Raw genomic sequence first — 18,526 nt, 5'->3', positions numbered from 1 at the left:
TAAATCCGCTGCCATGTCCAGGATTTCACGAGACATTGTTTGCTTCGACAGGCAAACTCCTTCAATTGCCTGCACCTCCCTTGGAAACAAACATTCTGCAACTGCTTCCATGCATGATTTTACGAGTGGCCCCACCGAAAACGGCTCGCCACTCGTCGCAATGATGTGAGCGACCCTGTAGCTTGCTCGAATTGCAGATTCAGTAGTGTTTCCTCCGCTCTCATTCACCTGAAAATTATAAACGTATTACAGAACACGAACTATGTTGCACGTTTTGATACCCTCCGTATTACGAAACCGTTTTTAAACTTACGTCTCCTGGTATGTCGTTCTTAAGCCTGGCTACCAGTTCTCTGCGTGCAACGCCTTGTACCTGATCGTAGTGCGCTGCGTGAAGACGTGTGTAATGTCGTTGTGTATTTTAGATTAGATTAGATTAGATTAATACTAGTTCCATGGATCATGAATACGATATTTCGTAATGATGTGGAACGAGTCGAATTTTCCAATACATGACATAATTAGGTTAATTTAACAACATACTTAAGTTAATATAACTACTTTTTTGTGTTTTTTTATTTTTATTTTATTATTTTTTTAATATTTTTTTTCTTAATTTATATCTAAAAATTCCTCTATGGAGTAGAAGGAGTTGTCATTCAGAAATTCTTTTAATTTCTTCTTAAATACTTGTTGGTTATCTGTCAGACTTTTGATACTATTTGGTAAGTGACCAAAGACTTTAGTGCCAGTATAATTCACCCCTTTCTGTGCCAAAGTTAGATTTAATCTTGAATAGTGAAGATCGTCCTTTCTCCTAGTATTGTAGTTATGCATACTGCTATTACTTTTGAATTGGGTTTGGTTGTTAATAACAAATTTCATAAGAGAGTATATATACTGAGAAGCTACTGTGAATATCCCTAGATCCTTAAATAAATGTCTGCAGGATGATCTTGGGTGGACTCCAGCTATTATTCTGATTACACGCTTTTGTGCAATAAATACTTTATTCCTCAGTGATGAATTACCCCAAAATATGATGCCATATGAAAGCAATGAGTGAAAATAGGCGTAGTAAGCTAATTTACTAAGATGTTTATCACCAAAATTTGCAATGACCCTTATTGCATAAGTAGCTGAACTCAAACGTTTCAGTAGATCATCAATGTGTTTCTTCCAATTTAATCTCTCATCAATGGACATACCTAAAAATTTGGAATATTCTACCTTAGCTATATGCTTCTGATTAAGGTCTATATTTATTAATGGCGTCATACCATTCACTGTACGGAACTGTATGTACTGTGTCTTATCAAAATTCAGTGAGAGTCTGTTTACAAGGAACCACTTAGTAATTTTCTGAAAGACAGTATTGACAATTTCATCAGTTAATTCTTGTTTCTCAGGTGTGATTACTATACTTGTATCATCAGCAAAGAGAACTAACTTTGCCTCTTCATGAATATAGAATGGCAAGTCATTAATATATAATAAGAACAACAAAGGACCCAAGACTGACCCTTGTGGAACCCCATTCTTGATAGTTCCCCAGTTTGAGGAATGTGCTGATCTTTGCATGTTACGAGAACTACTTATTTCAACTTTCTGCACTCTTCCAGTTAGGTACGAATTAAACCATTTGTGCACTGTCCCACTCATGCCACAATACTTGAGCTTGTCTAGCAGAATTTCATGATTTACACAATCAAAAGCCTTTGAGAGATCACAAAAAATCCCAATGGGAGGTGTTCGGTTATTCAGATCATTCAAAATTTGACCGGTGAAAGCATATATGGCATTTTCTGTTGAAAAACCTTTCTGGAAACCAAACTGACATTTTGTTAGTAATTCATTTTTACAGATATGTGAAGCTACTCTTGAATACATTACTTTCTCAAAAATTTTGGATAAAGCTGTTATCGTACCTCTTTGCAGAATTAAATACTTTATGCCATACAACACACTGCGTACGACCATCCCTCTCAATGATTAGAAAGGTATCCTCCAATAGAGGTACAGGGCTCCCACGGCTAGTCATAGCTGTCATTGAACACGGATTATTGCGTCAGTTGCGGCTGCATGCGACAAGGGGGCAGTGAGTTCCCTTTCCCCCTCCGCGCTGTCTCCGAGCTGCCGCAGTGAGCGCTCCGGAGCGCTCTGGCTCCCTGGAGCTCGGTTGGAACAGCCTGATCTAGACTGTACTAGACATTCTTGTGTTTTCCATATGATCCATAACAGTAGGAACACTGACATTTCTATGGTTAGATGGATACTGCAAATAACGAAATTCCATTTTCACAAACATATGGAAATATGTTTATGTATGTATATTTTTTGTTAATGGCAAACCTTTCACAGTTTGTCTTGGTTCTATGCAGTACTTCAGTTTCTGTATTCCTACTGTTATTGTGGTTTAAGATGAAGAAGATGATGAGGAAGAAGATGCAGAAGACGAGGGCAGCACAGCTATATCAGAGCAGTCATTTCAGTTCATGGACTTCATGAAAAGGTGAGTAGAGTTTTTGTGCTGGAAGAAATAGTTGCTTTTAGGGCAACAGATAAGACATGATCTCTTTGAGGATGTCCCCATTGAAACTGTCATCAGTGACCATGAGACAGTTGTGGCTGCATTGATTATCAAAGTGTGAAGAGCAAGTAAAACAAGGATTTATATGTTCAGCAAACTAGATAAAAGAGACAGTAGTGACAATCTCAAAAAGTAACTCAAAACATGTAGCTCTGGAGGGGATCCTGTAGAAGTGCTGTGGCTCTGGTTTAAAAGAATGGTAGGCCACCTTAAATAGATGCATGTCCAATTAATCAATTTCATGATGGAAACGACCCTCCATGGTATACAGTCACTGTAAAGAAACTCCTAATGAAACAGAGACTACTGCACAATTGGCATAAAATAAAATTGGTCTATAGATAGAGAGATGCTGAATGAAATGCATTTAGTCATCAAGAGAGCAATGCATGAAGCCTTCAGTCACTGTTGTAGCAGAATACAGCCAGAAGATCTTACACAAAACCGAAAGAAATTCTGGTCATGTGTTGTAAAGCCTATTAGTGGTGCCAAAGTTAGTGTACACACATTCATGGATGAGACGGGAACTGATATTGTGGGTAGCAATGCAAAAGCAGAAACACTGAAGTCCATTTTCAAGTGTTCCTTTACAAAAAAAAGAAGGAGTATTGCACCTCTTTAATTTTCTTACCAATGCAAAAAGGAGTGATATTGACGATAGTGTCATTGGTGTCGACAAACAGCTGACATCACTAAAATAGAACAAAGCTGTTGGAAGCACTATTATATTCTATACTACATTTGCAGCTGAGTTAGCACCTCTTTAAACCCTGATATACTGTAGCTCCTTCAAACTAAAAAACAGTCGCCACTAGTTGGGCAAAAACTGCAGGTCACACCCTGTATCAAAAAGGGTAGCAGTCCAATAGCCTTGACCCATTTGTTGTAAGAGTCTTAGAACATATCCTGAGCTCAAATATTATGTGGTATCTTGAGCAAAATGACCTGCATGCCAACCAGCATAGATTCCAAAAACATCCATAACTCAACTCAAGGATTTCTCACATGCCATATTGAAAGCCATGGATCAAAGCAGTTGGGTAGATGCAGTATTTCTCAGATTTCGAAAAGTGTTAAGTCTTAGCAACACACTTATGTTTGTTATTGGAAGTACAAGAAAAGAGTGCGACTCTGTTGAGAATTCCTCAGTATGGAAGAAGCATCATGTTATCTTGGCTGGAAAGTGTGTCATTTCTTTCTTAATTTTATTTCTTCTCTCTTTCCTTCAAATGTTGCTGCTAATACGTTCACACAGTAAAAACAACTATCAGGTCACACACTTACATTATTTTTGTTATTATTATTATTTCTCTTTCCTGTCTCAGACGTTATGTCTGGTTAAAAATGGAAAGTGACATGGACCTTGATCAAGCGTTACTTCCTTTTAACTGTATGGTATATGTTACATTGCATTTAGGAACTTTCGGGTAATTGAACATGTATCAATAATTACGGATTTCTGTAGTTGTATATATAGGTTTGGATGTAGCTGTATTGCATTGATGTACTGGTGGATATTGTGTGGTATGACTCCTGTAGTTGATAGTATAATTGGTATAATGTCAACTTTATCCTGATGCCACATGTCCTTGACTTCCTCAGCCAGTTGGATGTATTTTTCAATTTTTTCTCCTGGTTTCTTTTGTATATTTGTTGTATTGGGTATGGATATTTCGATTAGTTGTGTTAATTTCTTCTTTTTATTGGTGAGTATGATGTCAGGTTTGTTATGTGGTGTTGTTTTATCTGTTATAGTGGTTCTGTTCCAGTATAACTTGTATTCATCATTCTCCAGTACATTTTGTGGTGCATACTTGTATGTGGGAAAGTGTTGTTTTATTAGTTTATGTTGTAAGGCAAGCTGTTGATGTATTATTTTTGCTACATTGTCATGTCTTCTGGGGTATTCTGTATTTGCTAGTATTGTACATCCGCTTGTGATGTGATCTACTGTTTCTATTTGTTGTTTGCAAAGTCTGCATTTATCTGTTGTAGAATTGGGATCTTTAATAATATGCTTGCTGTAATATCTGGTGTTTATTGTTTGATCCTGTATTGCAATCATGAATCCTTCCATCTCACTGTATATATTGCCTTTTCTTAGCCATGTGTTGGATGCGTCTTGATCGATGTGTGGCTGTGTTAGATGATACGAGTGTTTGCCATGTAGTGTTTTCTTTTTCCAATTTACTTTCTTCGTATCTGTTGATGTTATGTGATCTAAAGGGTTGTAGAGGTGGTCATGAAATTGTAGTGGTGTAGCCGATGTATTTATATGAGTGAGTGCTTTGTGTATTTTGCTAGTTTCTGCTCGTTCTATAAAGAATTTTCTTAAATTATCTACCTGTCCATAATGTATGTTTTTTTTATGTCGATAAATCCCCTTCCTCCTTCCTTTCTGCTTAATGTGAATCTTTCTGTTGCTGAATGTATGTGATGTATTTTATATTTGTGGCATTGTGATTGTGTAAGTGTGTTGAGTGCTTCTAGGTCTGTGTTACTCCATTTCACTACTCCAAATGAGTAGGTCAATATTGGTATGGCATAAGTATTTATAGCTTTTGTCTTGTTTCTTGCTGTCAATTCTGTTTTCAGTATTTTTGTTAGTCTTTGTCTATATTTTTCTTTTAGTTCTTCTTTAATATTTGTATTATCTATTCCTATTTTTTGTCTGTATCCTAGATATTTATAGGCATCTGCTTTTTCCATCGCTTCTATGCAGTCGCTGTGGTTATCCAATATGTAATCTTCTTGTTTAGTGTGTTTTCCTTGACTATCCTATTTTTCTTACATTTGTCTGTTCCAAAAGCCATATTTATATCATTGCTGAATACTTCTGTTATCTTTAGTAATTGGTTGAGTTGTTGATTTGTTGCTGCCAGTAGTTTTAGATCATCCATGTATAGCAGATGTGTGATTTTGTGTGGGTATGTTCCAGTAATATTGTATCCATAATTTGTATTATTTAGCATGTTGGGTAGTGGGTTCAGAGCAAGGCAGAACCAGAAAGGACTTAATGAGTCTCCTTGGTATATTCCACGCTTAATCTGTATTGGCTGTGATGTGATATTATTTGAATTTGTTTGGATATTAAGTGTGGTTTTCCAATTTTTCATTACTATGTTTAGGAACTGTATCAATTTAGAATCTACTTTGTATATTTCCAGCACCAAGTCAGCAATGGTGACAGCAATGTTAAATTACCAAATTGCAATTTTATTTGGTATGTACCTCAATTGCAGGATGCATTTGTCCAATTTTTTGGAGTTGAGTTACTTGACACTTATGTTTCAAACATCCATTTATGTGATAAAAATGCAAGCAGTCATTAATCTTCACAGTAAGTAACTGTGACAAACAGTGATGACGTGACCTATTCCACATGGTGTTGTAAAGTGTGTTATATAGTGTGTTGTTATGTAAGAATCAGTTCAAAGAATCAGTACAATACATTGCAGTGTTGTAATATCAGTCACAATTAACTTCATTACATCATAGTGTTTTACAAAGTTATTCATACAACAAATTATTCACCTTTTGTGTTTAAAATCAATGTTTGTTATATCCTTTTTTAAATTCACCTCGATCAATCAAAAACCTGTGCTTGTTACAGTAGTCACATTCTGGGTTTCTTTAATCTGCATCCTACTATAATGAGCTCTAACACATTTCTGTGTTAGCAGTTTTTATTCTTAAACAATTTAGTTTTCCTAAACAATATGACTTTTTGCATAAAACATGCTGAACTTCATGACTGAGCAATGAGTTATACATTGCTGAAGTAGTAACAATGTCCAAATATGGAAAATTATATATTTCTCATTTAAAATTAAATTAATAAACTGATAAACTGCCAATTATATATATATTTTGCAAATCACACATTAACTTATCAACTGGGACATAATCGCGTGTACAAACAGTGATCCAATACTGTAAAATGCTTTTTTATTCCGGTCTCTGATCACAAATAAGTTCTTTAGATGATTACCGGTTTCAGTCTGTAATGACCATCTTCAGATCTTTTTTACACCGTGTCACTTTAGGACATGGTGTAAAAAAGTTCTGAAGATGGTCATCACAGACTGAAAATGGTAATCATATAAAGAATTCATTTGTGATCAGAGACTGGAATAAAAAAACATATTACACACGAACTTAGTCATTGGATCCTTCTTAATATGTTGGTAATGGTCAGTTCATTAGTTCCTATTGTACTGATATAGCTAAATGCTTTCATATCAAGGTTCAAAAATTCTTCACATATACACATTAGAATGTTCAGCATTCATTACTGTATGTTGCAGGGAACTATTTAAAATAAATATGGAAATTTATGGTATAAAATTTAAAATTGCAACTGCTTTTGAATCTGTTTTTGCCTCCAAACATTTTATTTTGCAGAGATGTTTAAAATCGCTAGCTCTCTTCATCTCCTATCTGTTAATGTCTTGCAGGTTTGCACATCCAAATGTGGTGCAATCGTGCACAATAGTGCTGTCAGAGTTTGACCGGAACACTCCGACAGTGAACCACAGTGCCCTCAAAATCCTGCACCGCATAGGCTGGGACTGCAAGATGTACGTGCTCCTCTTTCAGGTGTCGCTTTTCCGCATCTTCCAGAGAGTGCTGGACTCCAGCCAGCCTGAACACAAGGTAAGAGGCACTGCCTCTCCGTCCTGGGGTCTTTCTCTACTTTGTAACTTTCACCACCCTATCCTCCTTTTCAGTTTGAGGAAGGAAATGCCAGTTCTGAAAACTAGGAATAATTTATTTTATTTTAGTTTTTTATTTTATTATTATTTTTTCACTTTTAAATTTGTCTCTTGGTATGACCAGAATTTTGTCTACAGAAGGTAAGTACTGCTTAGTCATTTTGTTACTTTGTAATTTTATAGGACATGAGGTAGGGTTATCCAAATGTACTGAAAATAGTGTACATATTTTCATATCAATGATTGAAAATACAATAGGATATTTATTTTCACTGGCAGTTTTCCCAGGCCATCCCACAAAAATCCACTTTGGAGTACACCTTTTGTCACTCGGTACTGTCCCGGTCCTGAATGTATTAATCAACTACTTCCACAATGCTATGACTTCCTAAAATCGTGCCCTGAAATGAGGTCCATTCTATCCCGCCCCTCCTACAGTAGCCTTTCGTCACCCTTGCTCTCATATCTCCACAGTACCCTGTTCCTTCTGCACCCGTGCACCCACTCAGTGCCTCCTAGCCCTGGACCATACCCACTGTAAGACTTGCCCTATGCACCCTCCTGCCACCACCTACACCAGCCCTATAACTGGCAAAACATGTACTATTAAAGGGAGATCCACTTGTGAAATAACATGTGTTGTGTACCAACTGTTAAGTAAACACAGTTCACCCTTACTTTGGCATGACTGTCACCGACTTATCAGTTGGGATGAATGGGCATAGGCAGCTGGTGTATATGAATGGGCATAGGCAGCCGCTGTATACTGGCAACACACAATACTCTCATAGAGAACATGCTCTGCAGCACAAGGCTTGTGGCCTCACTGCCTGATTCACCACACGTGTCAGGGGAGTTCGGTAGATTCACCTCGGTGCTCTGCGAACCACACACATACACTGTGAGCTGTAGGACACTTTGCATTGTCCTGCTGCTAGCTGCCATTGTGTTAAGAAAAAACAAACTGCATATAAGGGTGGACATAGTTCCCAAGGATAGATGCACAGTTGTATTGATCCATTATGCTTTCCAGAGTGACGAGTTCACCCAGGAAATGCCATAAAAACATTCCCCGGATCATAACACTCCCTCCTCTGGCCAAGTCCATTTTGATGATTGTTGCAGGGTGTATGGTTTCAGATATTTCACACCAATGGAGGATAAAATGGGACTCATCTGAAAAGGCCACATGTTGTCGCTCATTAGATGTCCAGTTGTGGTACTGGCACACAACTTCCAGCTTTCATCACCAATGAATAGCAGTCAGCATGGGTGCATGAACCAAGCACTTGATACAGAGGCCCGTATGCATTGAGGACACACTATTCATAGCCCATTGGTTCATCTGGGCAGTCTCTTATTTGACAGTTGCATGTCTGTACCCATCTCGGCAGCCATTGTTTACACCTATCATCAGTGGCTCACGATGTACCACAGTTTTCTCGGCGCCAGTTCTGGACAGCGGCATTTTGCCATTCGAGCAAGCGAACACTTTACAAACTTATCTATCTCGGAAATGCTTCCACAAGTGGCCCGAACACCAATGATTGTGCCCATTTGGACATATTACAACAATGACTGCACTGTCTCCTACATCCCTTAGATGCACTTCATACACCCTCCAGTGCTAGTGCTGCCCCCCCCCCCTTCCCCCGTCCCCAACCATTTGTGAGTGGTCACGTTAATGTGATTGGACCTTGTATCCTCTTTTGAAAAGTACCAGTGTAATCAAGGAAATGTTAAGCTTCCAGTAGGAGAACTGTTTAGTATAACTGAGGAAATTGTAAACCCCCCCCCCCCCCTCTCCCCTTTCCAGTCTACCCCACCCCTGGCGTAGTAGGTTTATTTATAACATACTTGATTAAATTCAGGTGGATTGATAATGAACAGCATTAATCAGTATAGTGATAATTTATTGTTAATAATGGTATTTAGATTAGTTTTCTACAATTTCTTTGTGATGTGTTAATGTATACCAAGGACTTATTCAACATTCGTAACTGTTCTCATTATTGACAGTGCAATTTCCTATTAGAATAATCAGAAATGGCATAGCCATTGGATGAATACTGTTCAAGTGTACTGTGAGATTGTAGTCTACATTTTCACATTTGTTGTTCAGTTTCAGACCAGAGCGTCAAATCAGAAACAGTGAAATAAAAAGAATCCTTGCTTTATTTACTTTTTCTTGTGTAACTTTAACTAACTAACAACATGAAAGCAAACACATTACCAGTGAAATAATCTTACTGCCGTTAAATATTCCTATTACCACATGTGTGATCAGGAAGGGGGCTTCATTCTTTTATCTACTTGTTAATAAGTTCAATGAATGCCACTTCTACATGATGGAAAAATTGAACCCTGCTGTAGTGTAATTCTTCTCGCTACCTGATTTAATTTTATCTTTACGATGATTGCCTGTTCATTTCTGTAAATGACATCTGACAGAGAATTACAAGAAAAGAAATTCCAGAATAATATTCCTATTTGGCTTCGTCTACTGTAAGTTCCAATAACATAACCAACATTACAAAGCAGGATTATGTTTCATTTAAAAGAACTGCTGTTCTATGTTTCTTTAAGACACAGACAGTGAGAATGTTAACATACATTACACAGGAGGGGGGAAAAGGGGGTATAATTAAGTGGGGGAGGGGGGCGCCAGTCTTTTGTACATTATAATATTTCTTCTACAATAACTTCCTAAGAATATAAATATCTTTTTAATTTTTCCTTTTTTTCAGAGATCATTGTCCAAAGAATTATTCTGTGTATCATTGGTCAACTGCTACCATCTATTGGCTAATGACTATGCTCAGTCCTTCCAGCCTCCACTTTCAGTTATCATCTTTTCCAGTACAGGGTGCCACCAGCATCTCTCTCTCCTAAAAAATAAAAAGAATCCTTGCTTTATTTACTTTTTCTTGTGTAACTTTAACTAACAGCATGAAAACAAACACATTACCAGTGAAATAATCTTGTTGCTGTTATATATTCCTTTTACCACATGTGTGATCAGGAAGGGGGCTTCATTCTTTTATCTGTTTGTTAATAAATTCAATGTTACTTGCTTAGTACAAATTACTGAGTGTTATGAAAGAAAACACAATACCCACATATCAAAACCTAATCTTGTAAGGTAGATATGTAGAATGTTAGTATGAGAAAAATGAAGATAACAATGAATATGAGCAGGCTGTACTGGTCCCTTACAACATGATCAACAAAACACAAAGAATAAATCAATGGATGTTCTCTGTGCAATGATAATTACAGTGAATTTAACAACTATCTGTTTGTGAAATAATTTTTTTAAAGGTCAGTAACTTTCTGATGCATATACTGTCAGTAGTCACCTTGCTCGTGTTGAGACAATTTTCATCTTGTTCTACTTGTGTCTCTCGTAGTGTTACTCATGCCAGCCTAAGTCATCTTCTCCTCCTTGATTTTACCTATATCATCATGTTCCCTATCCCTGTATTTCAATACCTACACTCCAGCCAACATTCTCCTGATATGTGTTTACATGTATTAATATGTGCTGCATCAGTTCTGTCATTATTTGATTAAAATGTGATTTACAGGAATTGGCAAAGTTTGCAATTTTCATAATAAGAAAGTTTGCCGAAGTTGCAAAGAATAACCCAAAAGTATACATGGAACTGCTGTTCTGGAAGACTTCTAAAGAGGCATATGAAGTTGAATACGGCTATGGCAGTTACCAAGACAAGTATGTAAAAACTCGTTTCATTATGTTGACTAGTTCATTGTTAATTGTGTTAATTAACCTAGTTTTAAATGAAAAATGATAAAGGTATTAATTTTGCTAATGAAGTTGCAGTAAAGACCATGATTTCATTCAACTTCACTTAGAATCATTGAGAAGGGAGTGAGAACATGATTGCATCCTATTCCTCATAGTATACAGTGGAACAGTCTATAAATAGAATAACTAGTGGAAGGAACCAAAATAAAAATGTGGAATAAGTTTTGTCATTGACATTGTAATTCTCTCAAATATGGCAAAGGGCTAGTGTCTCCAAGAGAGGTTATAAGATGAACATCAGTGAATTAGAACAAGTTAATGTAATGTAGTTCATTTAAGTTAGATGGTGCTGAAGGAATTAATTAAAAAGAAGACACTAAAAGTAGTAAATGAGTTTTGCTATTTGGGTAGCAAAATAATGAATGATGTCAAAGTAGAGAGGATACAACATGTAGACTAGACTGGCAATGGCAAGAAAAGCATTTCTGAAGGAGAGAAATTTATTAACATCAAATATAGATTTAAGTTTCAGTAAGTCTTTTCTGAAGGTATTTGTCTAGAGTGCAGTCTTGTATAAAAGTGAAACGTGGATGATTAACAGTTGAGGCAATAAGAGAATGTAAGCTTTTGAAAGATACCGCTACATGAGAATGCTGAAGATTAGTTGAGTAGAATGAATAAATAATGAGCAGGTGCAGAATCAAATGGATAGGAAAAGATATTTTTATGTCACACCTTAAAAGAAGGGACTGATTGCCAGAATGCATCTTGAGACATAAAGAAGCTGTCAGTTCGGTAAGAGAGGAAAGTGTGTGTGGTAAAAGTTGTTGAGGAAGACAAAGTTGTGACTCTAATAAGCAGGTTCGGGTGCATGTAGGTTGCAGTACTTAAACAGAGGCTTGCACAGGACAGACTAGCAAAGAGAACTGCACCAGACCAGACTTAGGACCTCAGACCACAACAGCAGCAGCAAATTAAGCTGTTTAAGCCTTAAAATCCTAAGTTTGTGAATTTGAGCACCTCTTGGGACGTTGAATTTGTTCATGAACACAGTTACGAGGGTCATTCAACCCCCCCCCCCTTCCCCCCCTTTTTTTTAAGCAGGTTGGTATTATTTGGGATTCAATACACCACATTATTCTCACTCTCTTGCCTACAGAACTCTATTTCAACGTAATGTCCATTCAGTGTGATGGCACTACACCTTATTACTGGGAGGGCCTGTATATCTCCATGGTACCACTCTAATACTTCTTCCCTTGGAGTGCATCCTTCATTGGTCCAAATAGATGCAAGTTGGAAGATGCGAGATCCGGGCTGTAGGGTGGATGAGGAAGAATAGTCCAGTGAAGTTTTGTGAGCTCCTCTCAGGTGCACAGACTTGTGTGAGGCCTTCCATTGTCATGGAGAAGGAGACGTTTGTTAGCATTTTTGTGGTGATGAATACGCTGAAGTCGTATCTTCAATTTCCTGAGGGTAACACAATATACTTCAGAGTTGGTTGTTGCACGATGAGGAAGGACATCAAACAGAGTAATCCCTTCAGAGTCCCAAAAGACCATCGCCATAACTTTACAGGCTGAGTGTTTGGCTTTGAACCTCTTCTACATCTACATATATACTCCACTAGCCACCAAGTGATGTGTGGCGGAGGGCACAATTCGCGCCAAAGCTATATCCCCCCCACACCCCCTTCTGTTCCACTCGTGGATCGCGCAAGGGAAAAACGACAGTCTGAACACCTCAGTACAAGCTCTAATTTCCCTTATCTTCAGAGGGGAGGTGGTGTGATGCCACTCAATGGATTGTGGTTCTGTTTCCGGTTCAAGGTGGTGAACCCATGTTTCATCGTCTGTGACAATGTTCGACAAAAAGTTGTCACGCTCAGTCTTGTAACACACAAACAGTTCCACACAGAGGGTCCTTTCATTGCTTTCTGTGGTCTTCTGTTGGGTGCCAAAGAACCCAGCAAGCACACACATTTGAGTATAACAATTGGTGGAACAGAGATGTCCAGTTGAGCAGTGAGGCGTTTGATTGTGATCTGTTGACCACCTAGAATGAGTGTGTCTGCACATTCCAACAGTGCAAGAGCCACAGCTTTGTGCAGCTGACTGGCACACAGGAGATTGGAAAGGTTTGGGCGACATTGTTGCAGTGATGACAGACACTTCACCCAACTACTCATTGTGCTGTTCTTCACTACCACGTCTCCATAGACATTCTGCGAGCACCTATGAATATATTCGATGCTCTGGTTTTCCACCAAAAGAAACTCAATGACAGTTCTCTGCTTTGAACGTACCTCTGTTACAGACACCATTTTGAAGGCTACATATAGTGCCATCACGAATTGGAACTTTATGAAACTACGGGGACTGAAGGAGGAGTATTCCATGATGTCCTACAACAAATTAGGCATTTTTTTCAACCAAAATTGAGTGAGAAAAAAATGTGCTGCATTACTTGTCGAACATGGGGAATGAAAGTGTACTATGACACCTGTTACTCTTACAGTTTTTCCATGAACATGTGTTGCCTTTAATAGAAAATGTTATTTCTTGTACCACCGCCTGGTACTACACATTTCAGGTTGCTACCGTTTTAATTTTAATGAGAGATTCTTTATGTTTTCACATAATAACTGTCTCACAATGGCAATTTTTGATGCGCTGAAGGCAACATGTACTTACATCATTCAAGGATATGCGGCCTAGTTAAATATCACATTAAACAGCACTCTGGTATAACACACCCTTAAAGAAGTTTATGGGAGAAGTTTCTGTAAAATTAGCCAAATTTTCCAGTGAAATAAAGAGGGCATAAAGGATAAGGCATAATTTTTTTGGTTCCAGTGGTATGCTCCTGTTTTACAAAGTTCAGTTTGCTTAGCATATCAAATTATTTTTGAATTTTGTGCTTATGTTTGTGTTATTTCTGAAAAACCTCTTTGCTGATTTCTTTCTTAAGGTCAGCTGCAGCTAAGAAGGCATGGTCGGAAGAGGAGGAGAATGAGCTGCGAGTCTTGTACGAGGAGTACATGAAAACACCAGACACCAATGGCCTCGGTAAATGATTACACTAGTTTAGGCAAGCACTCTTCTGTATCCAACTGGTGGTGGTGGTACATAGATATACATAACAGCACGGATGACTTGCATAACTTTTGGCTGTCACTCATTTTGTGGTTACACACTCTCTGATTCACAGACACATACATGCACCCATCTGTTCAGCACAGTATACAAATTGATAATGATATCAGTTCTCACTTTCGTTTATTAACTTTTAATGCCACCATCTCCAGTCTACTCAATGGAAGCAGGTTCGCAATTTATATTATATCCTTAGGTGGTCTGCTTCATAATATCAGTATTCTCTTGCTATATATTTTAATATATTTTATCATAATGTAATGACCTCTGTATCAGTTCGTAAATATCCCTGACAGTAACACAGATGAAAATATATCCCACAATATTTTTCTCCTTGTTATTTCATAATAGATTCTTTAAACAGTGTCCAAATTTGATTCATGAGCTGTGCAGATTCATATTTATTCAATAGTGATGGTGCAGAGCTCCACTTCAATACTCAGTTAAGAGAATTCATTTGCTCCTCATTTTTTAACCTATGGCAATTTTGCTTATTCACTCAGAGATCAACTTTCTTTTGCCTCTTGATTGCTATTTGCCTATGTTGTTGTTGTTGTTGTTGTTGTGGTCTTCAGTCCTGAGACTGGTTTGATGCAGCTCTCATACAGTAAAGCTGCATGTCCTCGGGAAAAATTACGGCTGTAGTTTCCCCTTGCTTTCAGCCGTTCGCAGTACCAGCACAGCAAGGCCGTTTTGGTTAATGTTACAAGGCCAGATCAGTCAATCATCCAGACTGTTGCCCCTGCAACTACTGAAAAGGCTGCTGCCCCTCTTCAGGAACCACATGTTTGTCTGGCCTCTCAACAGATACCCCTCCGTTGTGGTTGCACCTACGGTACGGCCATCTGTATCGCTGAGGCACGCAAGCCTCCCCACCAACGGCAAGGTCCATGGTTCATGGGGGGATTTGCCTATAGACTGTAATAATTGTAAATAATTTTGATTCATTTCTGTCTTAAAGTGAATTCCAATAATCAATTAATTTTGAAAAACACATAAGCATTATTTTCTCTTTTCATAAAATAAGGCATGCTCCAGTTTATTGTCATGAACTGAATACAGTTACGCCACTCATTTTTACATATACAGTTAACAGTGACTTCTGTCAACAAGTCTTTATCAGTGGTGGATAATGTCTAATTGCAAATGTGATCAGTATTACATTGATGGTATTGTACCATGAAATCAGTTGAGGCATTTTATTATTAATAATAATCTGTGCAGATTGTCACAGTATCTTCTCGCTGGTTTTGGTGCATAACTCTACCAGTGGCTGATTTAGCGTAAATTGCGATACACCTGCAGATATCATCTGTGCACTAAAAGTGAAATGGAGAAAATACAATGACATCAGAAACAATAAATATAATATAGTATTTATAAATGTTATGTACCTAAATTATAACAGTGTGCTTATATTAATTATTATTTGACAAACTGCCATACTTGCTGTCACTCAGGCGGTAGAGATCACTGTCCCACATAACTTTTTTTGTGACTCTGCACTGTTTACAATACATTGCTGTATACTGACTAATGCAATAGCAAAAAATCATTAGCATGTTCCAGTACCTTATTTTCTCTCTTATTGTGTTCCAGACGTTTTGGATTTCATTATGAAGAACATGATAAGCCAAGATCGTTCCCGTCGTGGAGTTACGAAGAAGATGAGAGAGATGGGATTCATTTTGCCCAAAGCTGTAAGCATCCAATTTCAACTATTACTTTTGAAAATTGTATTTTACAAAGGACTGAGAAGTATATTGCTATCGGTAGCTCCTTTGTGATTCGTGAAAGTTCCCCCGTGCAGAATCAGATTACCACCCACAGCTAATGACAGTACTCGAAAACTCCACTCCATCAAGGTTCATAGCAGGCAGCGATGCTGTATTCGCATTTGATTGCGCCATTCTATCTAGTCAGTACAAATCCTTTTGTCATGCTACTTCAGCACCAGACATGGAAGCATAAAAATATTGATTCTGTTCCACCTTCTCAGTTACATGTCATGTTCCACAGGTTCTGAGTGACAAGCAAAGATTTACGGACAGACTAGAACTCTAAAATTACGGAAATGGAAAGATTAAAAAGGCAAGGATGCAATCTTACTCCCATCCTTACCACATTGTGTAAGTGATGGTGGAAATAAAATTAAATTCTTATGAGTGTGATTAAAATTCAGGGTGGAAGGATATCGGTGGTGAGATTCGCTGATGACATTGGTATCATTGGAAAATGAGGTCTTAATTATGAGAATGAACTGTTGAATGAGCAGATATCATGGATTGAGAGTAAATTGAAGAAAAGTGAAAATAATGGAAGTAGCAAAAATAAGATGAGCAGTAAACCTAACATCAGAACAGATGACCACATAGCAGACATTGTGAAGATTTTCTGCTATCATGGAAGCAAAATAATGTGTGATGGATGAAGAGAGGAGGATAGAATCAGCAGCCTAGTACTGGTGAGGAAGACGTTCCCCACTTTTTGAGTCTGGTAGTATGGAGCATAGGCCGTAATTTGGGGAAGAAATTTCTGAGGATATTTGTCTGCAACACAGTATTGTATGACAGTTAATCACGGGTTATGAGAAAACCAGAAAAGAAGAGATTTGAAGGATTTGAGATGTGATGATGTAGAACAATGTTGAAAATTATGTTGATTGATAAGATAAGTTATAAGGAGTCTTTCCACAGAATCGATTAAGAAAGGAACATACGGTAAACATTGTCAAGAAGAAGTGACAGGATAATAGGACACGTGTTACGAAATCAAGTAGCAATATCCATGTTACTAGTGGAAGCTGTATAGAGGAAAAACTGCACAGGAATACAGAGAATGGAATATATCCAAATTAGGTAAGGCCATTGAATGCAAGTGCAACTCTGAGATGAAGAGTCTGGCACAGGAGAGGAAGTAGTGATGGGCTGCATCAGACCAAACAGAAGACAGATGACCCCAAGAAAGAGAGAGAGAGATGTGGCGATCCTCGTCTCCTTTATTTCTTCGTTTGTTGTCCTCGGTGTAGACGTAGTGGCTGAAAAAATAGGGCTTGGATGTGCAGCTACTGTCTACTGTAAATGATGTAGCCGACAGATGCACAGTTCCGTTTCACAGTCTTTTACATTCACTGTTTACAACCCCACAGTTATATGGCCAGTGCACTATTGTTTTAACTTTCCATAAGCCTCATTAATAGTTTGCAGGCGACCATCTACATATTGTTACAATACTTTACTGTTGAACATTTACGAACAATGAAAACATACCACATAGTCCACAGTTCTTTCGGAATAATCATGAACATATGGAGCAGATACTGTCATTGGTTTAACACACAGCCTATTGGTGTAACACTTATTTCATTGTTACGCTGATGCATTGTTGTCATTTTAACCAACACAGGATCTTCGTCTGAAACTCGACCGTGGACCAACTGACGCGTGATCTAAAATTGGGCCCTTATATATCCTCACAATAATAGGTGCTGAAACTTTACATTGTTCGAAGTTTAATTTACAGAAATTACAATTACAAGTTAACTCATTCGGTTTACTGAATATCAAAAAATTCGTTTCTTTTAACAGTTTCTTCTACTACAAGGGTTAGCTCGAATTACTTTGGAATTAATTAAGGGCTGGCTTTGCTAATATGTTTGCAAATAGAGCCGGATAGATCCTTTAGGAATACTATTAGTTGTTCCCCCAAATGTTTATAATTAGTACAGTATTTATGTTGTTTATAAGTAAACAATAGAATTAAAGTTACGAAACAATTACTGATTTCTCCCTATAATCAAAGATACTAACTAGGAATAGTCAAAATAAATTAGAAAATCTATTACATACATAAAACTAAACACAAAATTAGATCTGGTGTTATGTTCTTTAAAACTGAGGTCCCAACCATTCTCTTTTATGAAAATGCAGTTAGTCAAAATAAATTACAAAATCAATTACATACATAAAACTAAGCACAGAATTAGATCTGGTGTTATATTCTTTAAAACTCAGATCCAACCATTCTCTTTTATGGAAATGCAGATTGTGCTCACATGTGTTAATGGTACTTAGTTAAAAGTGAAAAAATTAATTCTAAGAAGGCAGATGGCAAAACAAGTGGGGAAGTAAAATTATCCCAGCTCGCTTCATTACAGAGAGAGAGAGGGGGGGGGGGGGGGGGGAGTAACAATCGCTGATTACCTCCATTTGTAATAATAAAGGGTTTTAACTGTTTACTGCATCTCACTGTACCTAAACATTTAACTTGCAGTTGCTACCTTTAAAAATTGTACAGC

General features: G+C 37.6%; 1 protein-coding gene across 2 annotated transcripts in view; it reads left to right on the top strand.

Moving 5' to 3' along the window:
* LOC124552467 (protein timeless homolog) overlaps positions 1-18,526 on the top strand; it is a 480,403-nt gene that overhangs the window by 427,761 nt on the left and 34,116 nt on the right. For both annotated transcript variants that reach the window (XR_006967921.1, XM_047126741.1), the window contains exons 17-21: positions 2,422-2,512; positions 7,048-7,246; positions 10,893-11,038; positions 14,045-14,142; positions 15,829-15,929. Coding sequence is in view for 1 of the 2 variants with exons in the window: in XM_047126741.1 (XP_046982697.1) it covers positions 2,422-2,512; positions 7,048-7,246; positions 10,893-11,038; positions 14,045-14,142; positions 15,829-15,929 (635 nt within the window). In the remaining variant the exon portion in view is untranslated. The remainder of the gene's footprint in view (positions 1-2,421; positions 2,513-7,047; positions 7,247-10,892; positions 11,039-14,044; positions 14,143-15,828; positions 15,930-18,526) is intronic.

This window comes from Schistocerca americana, chromosome 10 (assembly GCF_021461395.2).
Source record: "Schistocerca americana isolate TAMUIC-IGC-003095 chromosome 10, iqSchAmer2.1, whole genome shotgun sequence".
Lineage (NCBI taxonomy): Eukaryota > Metazoa > Arthropoda > Insecta > Orthoptera > Acrididae > Schistocerca > Schistocerca americana.
Note: the sequence above shows the minus strand (reverse complement) of the source record. Positions and strands in the feature narration are given on the sequence as shown.